This window comes from Primulina huaijiensis, chromosome 8 (assembly GCF_012295235.1).
Source record: "Primulina huaijiensis isolate GDHJ02 chromosome 8, ASM1229523v2, whole genome shotgun sequence".
NCBI classification, from domain to species: domain Eukaryota; kingdom Viridiplantae; phylum Streptophyta; class Magnoliopsida; order Lamiales; family Gesneriaceae; genus Primulina; species Primulina huaijiensis.
In genome coordinates this window covers 18,542,427-18,554,602 of record NC_133313.1, presented here as the reverse complement: position 1 = coordinate 18,554,602, position 12,176 = coordinate 18,542,427, and the positions used below count along the sequence as shown (strand labels likewise).

The 12,176-nt window shown below is 33.3% G+C and overlaps 3 protein-coding genes across 4 annotated transcripts; all 3 read right to left on the bottom strand.

Moving 5' to 3' along the window:
• Positions 1-1,866: 1,866 nt before the first annotated feature.
• On the bottom strand, positions 1,867-8,236 carry LOC140982902 (uncharacterized protein At3g49140-like). Of its 2 annotated transcripts, none has more exons than XM_073449683.1 (10): positions 8,011-8,236; positions 7,637-7,883; positions 7,395-7,497; positions 7,234-7,301; positions 6,648-6,827; positions 6,433-6,561; positions 5,038-5,373; positions 4,260-4,412; positions 3,697-3,792; positions 1,867-2,232 (listed from the first exon to the last, which is right to left on the bottom strand). In XM_073449683.1, exons 1-10 carry the CDS (start codon positions 8,076-8,078, stop codon positions 2,131-2,133), a joined length of 1,482 nt encoding a protein of 493 aa, XP_073305784.1. In that variant the 5' UTR covers positions 8,079-8,236; the 3' UTR covers positions 1,867-2,130. The 2 variants fall into 2 exon arrangements, with proteins under 2 accessions (XP_073305784.1, XP_073305785.1); XM_073449684.1 differs by having other exon boundaries at positions 7,637-7,880.
• A 604-nt stretch (positions 8,237-8,840) lies between these two features.
• LOC140982139 (uncharacterized) lies at positions 8,841-9,527 on the bottom strand. The gene has a single exon (XM_073448557.1). The coding sequence runs from the start codon at positions 9,525-9,527 to the stop codon at positions 8,841-8,843; it is 687 nt and encodes a 228-aa protein (XP_073304658.1).
• A 386-nt stretch (positions 9,528-9,913) lies between these two features.
• LOC140982138 (uncharacterized) lies at positions 9,914-11,202 on the bottom strand. The gene is made up of 2 exons (XM_073448556.1): positions 10,518-11,202; positions 9,914-10,257 (listed from the first exon to the last, which is right to left on the bottom strand). Exons 1-2 carry the CDS (start codon positions 11,200-11,202, stop codon positions 9,914-9,916), a joined length of 1,029 nt encoding a protein of 342 aa, XP_073304657.1.
• Between the last annotated feature and the right edge of the window lie 974 nt (positions 11,203-12,176).

The following is a 12,176-nucleotide window of genomic DNA, read 5'->3' as shown; positions in this document are numbered from 1 at the left end:
GTGAATATCGATAGGGTTGACCAATCTCACAGATAAAGATTCGTGAGACAGTCTCACAAGAGACTTATTCAAATAAAAATTCAAAGAGCGTTTCTGGCATCATTTATATAAATAAAAACAAAAACTTTTTAGGTCATATTGGATATAGTTGGACAATAAACAGAAATATGTTGTCACATACCACGTTCCAAGTGTCAATTGTTTACTAATAAAAATAGCCATTAATGGATAGCCACCTTAGCCTTCGTCCAAACACGAGTCAATTAATAAAAATAATTCAGTTTGAGTAAGTCTTTTGTGAGACGGTCTCACGAATTTTTATCTGTGAGACGTGTCAATCCTACCGTTATTCACAGTAAAAAGTAATACTCTTAGCATAAAAAATAATATTTTTTTATGGATGACCCAAATAAGAGATTCGACCCACAAAATTAATCTGTGAGACCATCTCACAAAAATTTTTGTGATTAAGTTTTAAAATATATTGCATCATAAGATTAGGTACACCAACAAGCACGAAAGCATGAGTCGTTGTGGCCATTTTGCTTTATATAGAAGTGCCGCATTTTCTACATTTGACACTTCCTAAAGCGGGGAATTTGTTTCCCACGTACATTATAATGATTAATATTGTTTGTGGATAAGAACTAGTAAATAACTTTGAGTCGGAAAAAAGCTTATGTTTTTAAATCTTTTAAATTCAAATATAAATCAATGTTTAGTTTCTATCATACCAAAATAAATTTGTGATATCTTATACACACAAAAAATAATTTTGCACTCTCTAGTACACAAGTGTTTTTCGGATGAAGTTCGATACGAAACATTGAAAATCTAATATTAGTATATCGGATTTGAGTACTAAATGTTCTATATCTGATACAAAAGATAAAATTTTGGTCACAAAATCGGAACAACTACATTAATATCAACACTTGAAACACTTGTTTGGTACTCAAATATCATATTAGTATCAGATATGAAAAAGTTAATACTGACATATCATATATTAGTATCATTTTTTGCATCTTCTGTATCGATTTTCATCGAAAAAAAGGACGAGTCATTAATATAAATACTTGTTATACATGTTTGTGTATTCAAAAATAATATATTAGTATAAGATCTGAAATATTTAGTACTCGAATATAATATCAGTACCATAATTTCGAAGTTTATACTGATTTTCATCCGAGAAAAGATGTGTCGTTAATATCAATATTTGTTACACATGTTTGGGTACTTAAAAATCATATATTAACGTCATATCTGAAATATTTGATATTCAGATATCATATTTAATACCAGATTTTCAATGTTTTGTACCGAATTTCATCCAAAAAAACACATGTGAGTCCAGTGAGTGTAGAAAGATTTTTTGTGTTAATCAAAGCATAAATTTTTTTAAATTTGATAAAGACTGAACACAAATAAAAATATATTATCGATTATTTATTTATCATTTACTATATTAAGTTTTATGTAACTTTTGGTTTTTAGAGTTTTTAGATTTCTCACTTCGGTTAAATAATTTCTTGAAAATTATATATATGAACTTAAACGACCATCTCCTTTAAGCTAGCTTTTGCTGGATAAATTCGTCGAAGTTATAGCCGTATCTTAGCAATATATAGTAATTTTTAAATAAGAATTGATATAACCATTTTAATTTGAATAAAACTATATTTATATACAATTCAAATAGATTTGTGTGTTGATAAATTTACGCTAATAACTTTTTTCTTGAATAAAAATGTTAAATAAAATAAAGATAATTTGGTATCAAATAAAAGACGACTATGACACCACCATTTGTTGGTATAATAACGTCTCAAGTTTAATAATAATATATAGCATAATATCGTATAGATAAATGATAAACATTTCTCCCAAAATAAATTTTTACAATTACTCAATACACATTACAAGATGGAAATAAGATACCACACAATCATCGAACACAAGACTTGGGATGTCAAAATTCCTTGCAACAAGGAATAGAATAGCGGGAACTGGAAGATTTCCTACATAGCTAGCTGTGTACTATTTTTATCAACAACGTACATAAGTACATAAGTACATGGGACAACATTTAAAAAAAAATACAGATCATCAGCATCTAACTTGAACCTAAGATTCCGTCTGCTGAGCTTCTTTCCGTGGTTGAATTTTGTGAGCTCTCGGAAACAGCATGTCATTCAGATGCCTTTCAGCACTGTACTCCGATGAGGCCTGTGAACCACACATAAGGGGGATTTGAGAGGTACACCAATCTCTTTGAAGGATGGCAAATTTATGAAGCCTTAGCCAACACCAAAAACACACACACACAAATTCTTAGAGATTCAAGAGAGAAACAAGAATTGTATCAGGATCGACCGAGTGTACAACAAGGAATTCAATTATTCTACCAATGCTGAAGATGAAGCATCCAATCGAGCATTTGAGTTCATAAGCCAAAATCTCACAAGTTGCAAAATGTGGGATGATTTTTCACAAGAAGATATGAGCAACTGAAACAAGCTTTTTAGGTGGAACAATTTGAAAGAGTAGAAATGGCATAAAGAGCAAAAGAGATTGAAATTTACAAGGTAGCAGTTAATGAAGACAATGAGCTGTATTATGCTTAAAGTCTAAGACTCACTTGAACCATTTCAGGTTGGTAATGTTTCTTGTTTATTTCTTGGCGATAGATACAGAGTACGCATCACGTGTATGGTAATGAACTCCAATCTGTCTCTATTATAAGATGCATGCTACAGCTACATCTTCTCCCTCCCAAGGGATAGCAAAACAGAGAACAAGCTTTGTGCTCGGTGTTTCCATTAATCTCATCATAGATTTTGGAAGTTCACAATGACCATATGTTGGAGAGTAACAACAATCCTCACTATGTGTCTATTAGTGTGTACATTGATAGGAATATGGGCTATTCTACAATTTGAAGTTTGAGTTACATCATCTACAATTTGAAGCAAAGCCATTATTGCTTGATTCAACAATTGATATTATAGTACATGCCATATGTTTGATTCCTTTTAGTTGAAGTTTGGTACAATTGTTGGGAGGACTTGCTGGTGAACGACAATTATCTCTATGGTCCTATGTGCCACAGCTATCAAAAGGTTGCATTGGGATTGTTATACATTTTTAAATATTTGAATAGAGTTGTATCATTATTCGTTTTTTATACGACAATAAGTACGCAACCCTTCGCTACAGTATAGTTATGAATATTAATTATTAGTGTTCTAAAACGCTTAGGACCGTCTAGGCGATGGGTGACCTAGAATATAGTCGTGAATATTAATGAATAATGATAAACCAAAACCGATATTTGAAGTGGCTAAACAAGATGAAAGCAAAAAGTAAAGATGCTACGAAAGCATAGCTTTCTTGTTCTCCCATCCACTTGACATTTAGATAAGACTCTATGTTTCAGTTATTTATTTGTACTCTAGATCCCATTCTTCATTTTATCTACCTATAGTGTGTTTAAAAAGTAATGTGAAATATTTAAATCATATCAAGAATTTCGCCCTCTTTCTACACGCAACCATATCTGAAAGGTATCAAGTGATATTCGCCGACACTGCTGTGTAATGAATGACATTGAGATGATGTACTGTTGTTAAGAAACATCCAGCAAGGAAATTATGAACAACCCAAAAGTAAGGGAAAGAAAAGCGTACACACCCGTTTTTTGAATGGAAAGCGCAGTGTTTGAAGTTGTGTTCCCGAGCAAACCCGCAAGTCGAAACCAAGGCTGTCTACTCCTATAAGAGCACATTCCTGTCATTGTTTCAATTTGTAAAAAATTAGTACAAAAACCAAGCAACTGCATATTAAGATTTCTGATGACTCATTAGATGGTTCTTTTACTCCCTAATTCCATGGCAATACACTGCTAGAGTGGATAATCCATCATACAAGTAGATGAATCAGCCAAGTGAAAACAAAAATCATAAATCAACTAGAACTTTAACAAATTTCTATGCTTCTGGGTGGGAAACGACTTATAGCTAGGACGACTTGTACATGGGCATGAAAAATGTGGTGGGGGATGATGATGTTTTAGTTCCTTACACTTTCTTCTTGCCATAAATCTCTACTACATATGGGCGTAATAGAACCTTATGTCTAAATTCATTTTCCAATATTAGATAACAGTAAAGCTTAAATCAAGTTTCAACAGATATATTTCTCAGGCTCACAATAACTAATGCTTTGAAAGCTTGAACAGTTGTTCAGAGTGTTACCTCAACTTGAATCCCTTTACATCTCCAACAAAGAGATTTTAGAGCTTGCGTGGTCTTTTCTCCACCAGCCTTGAGGCGTGATATTATTTTTGCAGCTGAATGTGCTATAGCATCAGGTCCAGCCCTTTTATAATCTTCTATTTCAACAAAATTCTGCATGAATAATTAAATCACAATTTTCCTTCCCAATACCAAATCACATGCCGTGGATAATAGAGTCTGGAGAAACAGAATCAAATGTGTCATCGTCAGTCAATCAACCAGATTGAACAAGAGTATGAGACACATAATGCATTGACAACTTTTTCTACTCCACTCATGACAACTCCATCATACTCCCCATTTCCCATATGTAATCGGTACAAAATTGCATTGCTTAAAACTACAGTAACATCAATCATTTGAGGAGAGAATAGGGATGTCAAGCATATGTTTTCGTTCATTTCATCAATGTAAAAAGTTGCTATCATGACAAACTATCACATTTTTTTTGTCTAGTAATCTACAGCATAAAACAAGAGTCTATGTCTCCAGGTCATGTAGGACCTGTTACTATGTTGTATCCAGAAACTGCCTTGTCGGAGTGTGTATGAAGATATACTTGAAATGACGATCAATGTTAATAAATATAAAAGGCAGGGAAAAGGAGATTAACATTTGGCAGTTCTCTAGTGTTAAATCCTGAAAACTAATAAACTTTGTCAAGTACAAAAACAATTCTGGCACAACAAGAAACAACATATACTGCTAAGATTCACAAGTAAAACCATAGATTTACCTCACGTCCGTGCGCTGACACTAACTGAATTTTAATCATCTCTAGTTTGTAAAATGCAAATCCACTTCCAAGGTTTTCTTCCTTCTCCAATTCCTCTGCCCAACTTGGATCGTCTTGTGTTTGTTCTTTTTCGCATCTGTGGCCATTGATCTTCACAGTGCCTTCTTCCTGTTGTTCATTGTCAATGTTACTTGAATCAGTATCACTACATTCAGGATCTGTTACATTCTTTTGGATGACAGAATGTTCTTCGATGAATGCAGGTCTCAGAAGGCCTTGAATAGCAAGGCCTGAAGAAGGCTGTTCCATGAAATCTAAAGGATCATCTGAAACAACCTGTGCAATAAAAATAGCCATAAAATGGGTGCACGGTTTATAAATTTAAAAAATATGAGCATGAAAGTACAGTGTAACCTCCATAGTTTATTATTCAATTGGTTAATCACCTCTATTAGATAATAGTCTTTCTTGCTCCCAACTTGGGCTAAAGGGACAAATTGATAATTTTAATAAATTAATAAGATAATAGTTTTTCTAAACACCCATATAAAACTCTATGCTACTGTTTATGTCATAAATAAATAATTTAATAAAATCAAAAAATAAATAAATTAAACTATCATATTATCTTAAAATATGAGTATATTGCTACTTTTTATGTTCCTAAAATTATATTTAAATAAATTTCATATCTGTTTTTTCTTATTGTATCCAGAGACTTTATATTCCTAAAAAATTATTATGCTGTCGGGTGCTTCAATCTCCTTGCACGTCACAAACTCCAATATTACAATATTATCCCCATCTTCTGATCTTCGTCATCAGTAGGCTTATCCATGATATTGGCACGATCTTTTGTTGACATCATATTGGCAATTCAAGCTGTTCATGTTATCATTCTTAAAGCGACATGGATTAGCATATTTTCAGATAATCCAGAGTAATCTTTTCTGGGCCATCCTCATTACAACATACAACAATAGTTACTCTTCTTTTGCCTTGTTTTTTCAATTCTAGCTTTTTCGTTTCAAGTTAGTGATCAGTTTATTAATTAGGTTTGTTCATGCTTATTTTTTAAAATAATTTCCAACATTTTAGTAGTTTAGTTCGTGTTTAATTGACAAAGTTATTAAAATAAATATGAGTTCTTAGTTAATTAGATATATTCACACTTTATTGAATCGTTGATTTATTTTTATAGCACATCATTAATTTATCAATCAAATAACTTTCTTTTAATTACTAGAATTTCGAAGGACCCAATCACCCAACAATATATGGAGGTTATATCCTAGTTTCTGTCAATAAAAAGTAGACTATTTCTAACAAGAATTCAAGTTTCTCTGACTTATTTCTATCATCAATATCCACCAAATTTATTGAAAGAGTTACCACCTCTGTTAATTTCTTGGCAAAATACATAGGATGAGAAGATCGCATTGTCTCCAATTTTGCCCAGTCTCCCAATGATCCATCAGATTCCCCATCTTCATCTTCCTCGTCATCAAGAATGGCAACCCAATCCTGCAGATGAATGTGATAAGGATTACATAATACAGAGCTACAACCTTGACACTAAAAGAAAAAATAACTTAAGGGAGAACTCAAACCTCACTGTCTTCATCTTCAGCATCATCATCGTCATCGTCATCTTCCTCATCATCATCATCATCATCATCATAATCGCTACCTTCACCATCCAACTCATCAACACCAAAATCAATATCAGAATGACCTAGTGCTTCCAACTCACTCATCATTTCTGCAGTATCTAGTCCCACAATGACTTGCTGCATTGTGTTAAATTCAAGTAAGCATCTAAACAAATTGCTTGAATTAGAAGATCCTTAATGTCTAACAACTTAAACATTGGGGCAGGTGTATAATTTGAAGCAAATTGGTAACTACTAGTGTGCCGGCTATACTTATGTTACACTCTTTCACAAGTCACTTCTCAAGTACATAATTCAAGTAAGCATCTTAAGCTAATTCTTGAGATGCAGATCAAATCACCAATGGCTTCTAAAATATGGCATAATCAAGATCCGCAAATAGAAGTATCAGAAGTGTAGAGTCTTAATAGCACTACTCCAGTTATTAAGCAGTCGTAAAGGACTATGGGTGAATTTTATAGGATAATACAATTCCTCTTTTTGTCAAAATCATGTGTATTGAATTTAAAATATCTAAACTTACCACAATGTTTTCTTCGGAAGTCAGAGTTTGCAAGATGTCTTCATCGTTTTTCACTTGAAAGTATATATCTGATCACAAGCAATCACAAGTTTAGCAATGACAACGCTTGTCATCGACAACCAAATAGTGCCACATGCAAACAAGAAATAATTGCATCTTACTTCCATGCTCATCGGTTACATAAGGCAGATCCGGCCAAAAAATGTTCTCATGAACTTCTTCATTCACCAGACCAGAAAACATCAGTGTCGCCTTGCTATTCACCTAAAACAAAATCTTTACACAAAATCAACAACATAGATTTTCGCCCATAACCAAAGGTTTCCATAAAATTAGCAACGCATCGCCAATAACATTCCTTCAGGCAAAACTTGAAAATCCATACTACTATTTATGTTTATACCTCAATTATGGTCCTAGTAGCCTCGGCGGGAGTAAGAATAGCTTCCCCGTTCTCCAATAATTCAGAGTCCGAAATTTCTTCGAACGGATGATACCTCTGCGGCTTCACATTCTGTTTCACCGGACCCGAACCCGAGCTCGACGGCTCTTTTGCAGTAGCTTTTATTCTATTCAGAGCACCACCCTTCACCCAGCCTCCACACCTTCTGCCAACACAGTTATCCCTCAACTTCCAGCACTTACTCCTACTAACCAACCAAATTCAATAGGAAAAATAAACTCAGTTCATTGCCAAAAACTCCACATTATCTTAAGCATAAGCAAAAGACCAAAATATATCACAAAAAAATGAGAAAAAGAAAGCAAAACAAATACCGGGGGATAAAAACGTTTGCGGAGGGGAGTCGAACGGCGGCGGTGGTGTGAGGCTCAATCACCAGCATATTTGATTTGATGAATGAATCGAATCGAATCGAATCGAATCGAATGGAATGAAGCTGAGTTGCTAATTTTGCATAGTGGAAGAAGAATATTCAATATTACATGCTCATGTGATTGGAATGTGTGGTGGTGTTTCGTGATCCGAATTACCTATTCATTTTGCCNTATAAGAAAATACATATTTTAACTTTTAATCAAATAATAAATCATATTTTTATTTTAACATTAAAAAAGTAAGCACTACATATAAAATCAATTATCTTTATTTCATATTACATTTGATTTATTTTCATAATATAATGTACACATCGGTATGTTAGCTCGAATATTCGTATAATTTCTTTCTTCCAAGCTTTGGAAAATACTCACTGAATTACATACAAATAGCAAATATCTTCTCGTTGTCCTAGTGTTCGGCTTGGTCTTTTATAAATGAAAAGACAATAAAGCGCTCATAATAGAGACATTTAATGTATGTTCTTAATTCAACTCATTTCCATTGTTGTTACCAGAGACGTAGCCAGAAAATATTTTGATCTTGGGCTGAATAAATCGATAAACTACATTAAATAATTTAAATCAAATATTTAAAAATTAACTATTAATATTACAGAGTGATACAAACCAGATATAAACTACTGAAGATGTGCCCTGCGGTTTTTCATTGAGTAGAACTCATCAATTATTGAATCAATGTCTATCCTTGCAGTAAACTCTCTTTCAATGTAGACAATCATAGAATATGTCAATAACTCTTCTTCCATCTAATTCCGGAGAGATGTTTTAAGAAGTTTCATAGCTGAGAATGATCGTTCTATTGTCGCAGTAGTAACAGGGAGCGTTAAAACAAGACGGATCAATCTGTCAATTAAGTGATAATGACGTGCCTTTTCAGTCTCTAGTAATCGTCGACATAATTCAGAAATAGTACAAATATTCTGAAACCTTTCATGATGAATTATATCAAACTTATAATGATCCAACTGACTTTTCAGATAATGTAGTTCTTGTTTATTGAAATCACTAGGATAGAATTTCTCTGCAAGATAGTAAATATCATCAGCATTAAACAACTTAAAGTTGTCTCGAGGTTCCAAAGCAGAACTAAGTCTAAGAAGTTCTACAACCCCATCATTGAGTCTGTTATTGAGAATGTACACTTGAAAATCTATTGCAGCATTAAATACATCAAAACGATAATGATGTTCAAATGTAATAGAATCCATTTGCTGGCTCGAACGTCCTGTAGCAGATCTATACCAAGCATTCATATCTGGTATCTCAATACCATTATTTTCACAAACTGATTGTACGATCATTAGAAGAATATCATAACCTTCTACTCTCAAAGTATGAAGTAAATCTTTGTTAGTTGAGACAAAATCCATTGCATTTAAAATGTCTAAAGACTTCTCTTGCAAAGCTCGACATAGCAAATCTGTGATCCCCATAATCTTATGCATTAAATATATGATAAATATGAAATCAAATAATCTCAATGCAATCAAAAAACATGTAGCTTCCCCTCATATAGAATTCGAAGATGTTTCCTCCACCATGTGCTCAAGCACAATAATCACAGAGTTGTACATATATATCATACTGCACATCGACTCAAAATGAGAACTCCAACGCGTCTTTCCAGCTCGTTGCAAAGTACCAATCTGATTAAGGCCAGTACATGTGTCGCAAACAAATGAGAAGCGAAATGATTAATGAGAAATAAAATAAGAACTCGATTTTATTAATAAGAAATCATATGATTAAGTTTAGTACATGTCTCGCGAATAATAGTAGCTACCATAGTTGCAATTTGAATAGTTTGGGCAGATTGCAACTAAGTGTGACGTTTTGGATATGCCTTAATAAGATTACAAATAGAATTCAATTTTGAAAAAAATAGCCAAATAGAACTCTCTTTTTCAGCAGCAGCCACCAATGCTAATTGAAGTCTATGTGCAAAACAATGAACATAATATGCTTGAGGAGAATCTCTCAGAAAAAGAGCTTGTAGTTCGTTCCATGAGCCACGCATATTGCTAGCTCCATCGTATCCTTGACCCCGAATATCTTTGATATGCAAATCATGTCGACCAAGAACATTACATATTTCTTTTTTAAGTGTTACCGCAGTGGTGTCAGAAACATGCACAATATCAAAGAAACGCTCCATTAAGAACCCTTCATGATCAACAAATCTCAACACAATAGCCATATGCTCTTTGTCTGATATGTCTTTAGCCTCATCAATCAAAATACAAAATTTTGCACTCCCAACCTCTTCACGTATTTTTTTCTTACTATCTCAGCAAGAATATGCAAAATTTCTTTTTGAATATCTGGTGATGTATATTTTGCATTTTTTGGTGCTTTTTCTAAAACAATATTATTAATGTTAACATCCATTTTTTCCATAAGCTTTATCATTTTTATAAGATTACATTGATTTTTGGAATATGAAGATTCATCATTTCCTCTCAATGCACATCCTTGCAAACAAAGCCAACGAATGCTTTCAATTGTGGCCGTAAGCCTCAAACGGTTTTTCTTCACTTCTTCTAATGTTTGTGCATTTATTACTTTATCAATGTGACTACTTACATTCATCAAAGCACTCATAGATTCCACGGCATTGTTATGTGGTGAAGTGGGACTTCTTGTGTGCATCAATAAAGCACATCTTTTCCCATCATTAACTCTTTTCCAACCTCTAAAACCATCAACTGTAAATGCAGCATAACGCGCCTCTTTTTCTTGGAAAAGGAAACATGGGAAGCAAAATGCTGCATCTTTATTATGAGAGTACTCCAACCAAGGATATTGCTCAAACCAATTTTTTTGAAATCGTCGGTATTGTTCTCCTAATTTGGTTCGCGGATACTCCATGACAGGTTGATATGGCCCCCTTAAGATATAAGCTCGTCTGATTGCATCTCTTTCATTGACAAGACATTGCCAAATTAGAGTACGCTTGGCCAGATCTAGTTGAACATAATCGCTAATATCACTATCAACTCTTTGATACTTGACCGGGTGTTGTTCATCATGGTTTGAGATCTCATCATTAGTTGGAGAATGTTCATCTCTAGTCGATATACTAGCTGTAGGTTTAAAATATGAAAACATATTTTTCTTCTTGTCTCTTTGAGCTTCCGTTGAAAGCTACACCATCAGATAAAAAATAACATTGAACATGCAAACCAAAGTTGCAAAAAATTAAAATAACAAACAAATAATGGTTGATACATAATAACTATTTATATATTTATATAGGTCTATGAAAACTACTTAACCTTACATCCAGCCATATTGTTCATTATGTAGTTAAATATGGTTCTATTAATTCCACTTCACAATTAGAAGTTATGTGTGCTTACTGGAAAAATGATAAATTGATCAAAGAAAATCTTATTTTAACTTCAAAGGAAATGCAATGCAATAAGTTTGAAATATTGTTGGTGATGCCACAAAACCCCATACTCATAAAACCTAAACAGAGATCTACAATCAAGTTCAGTTAAAAATCAGAAAATCCCAAATACTAGTGGGAAACTTCAAAAGAGTACTGATTACACATGCTTCACATTTCTCGTCTAAGCGGGAAACTTCAAGATCGCAGAAGTGATACATTGGCAATAAGCATGTACTGGGGTATTTAGATTCTCTAAACTAAATACATCTACGTCGGATTTTTCTTATCATGTGTATATTATGTTGTAAGTGTTCTTGGGAGCTTAGATTCCAACTACACATTCGCTACTTCATGATTCCTGCTCCTCTGTGTATTACTCGAGAATAACAGATTCATTCAATGCTTCATCCTGCAGAAAATAAGAAAAAATACAACTCCAGAAGTGAAAGATTTTAACATTACCAGTTCCTTTAAAGTCGGTTTCAGACGCACTTGAGCAAAAGACTACAGAAAACAACAGTCTCTATCAGAAAAAGTCAGAGATTTAGCTAACTAAACCTCCTACAACCAAATACTGCAAAAGATCTCTTTAGAATCGAAGCAAAATCACCTGAAAATTGAAGAACAAGATGTAGACCAACTATGGTATAAACAGGGGCTACAATCAATATTTCTTGGAAATATTGAT

What these genes read in the sequence shown, in the direction of transcription:
- LOC140982902 (XM_073449683.1), bottom strand. Translation starts at nt 8,078, where the DNA reads ATGCTGGTGATTGAGCCTCACACCACCGCCGCCGTTCGACTCCCCTCC. An exon ending in CTTCCGAAGAAAACATTGTG is followed by an intron (nt 6,828 to 7,233) that starts GTAAGTTTAGAT and finishes AACACAATGCAG; the next exon opens with CAAGTCATTGTGGGACTAGA. An exon ending in GTAAAGGGATTCAAGTTGAG is followed by an intron (nt 3,793 to 4,259) that starts GTAACACTCTGA and finishes AAACAATGACAG; the next exon opens with GAATGTGCTCTTATAGGAGT.
- LOC140982139 (XM_073448557.1), bottom strand. Translation starts at nt 9,527, where the DNA reads ATGGGGATCACAGATTTGCTATGTCGAGCTTTGCAAGAGAAGTCTTTA.
- LOC140982138 (XM_073448556.1), bottom strand. Translation starts at nt 11,202, where the DNA reads ATGTTTTCATATTTTAAACCTACAGCTAGTATATCGACTAGAGATGAA. An exon ending in TTCATATTCCAAAAATCAAT is followed by an intron (nt 10,258 to 10,517) that starts GTAATCTTATAA and finishes TTGATCATGAAG; the next exon opens with GGTTCTTAATGGAGCGTTTC.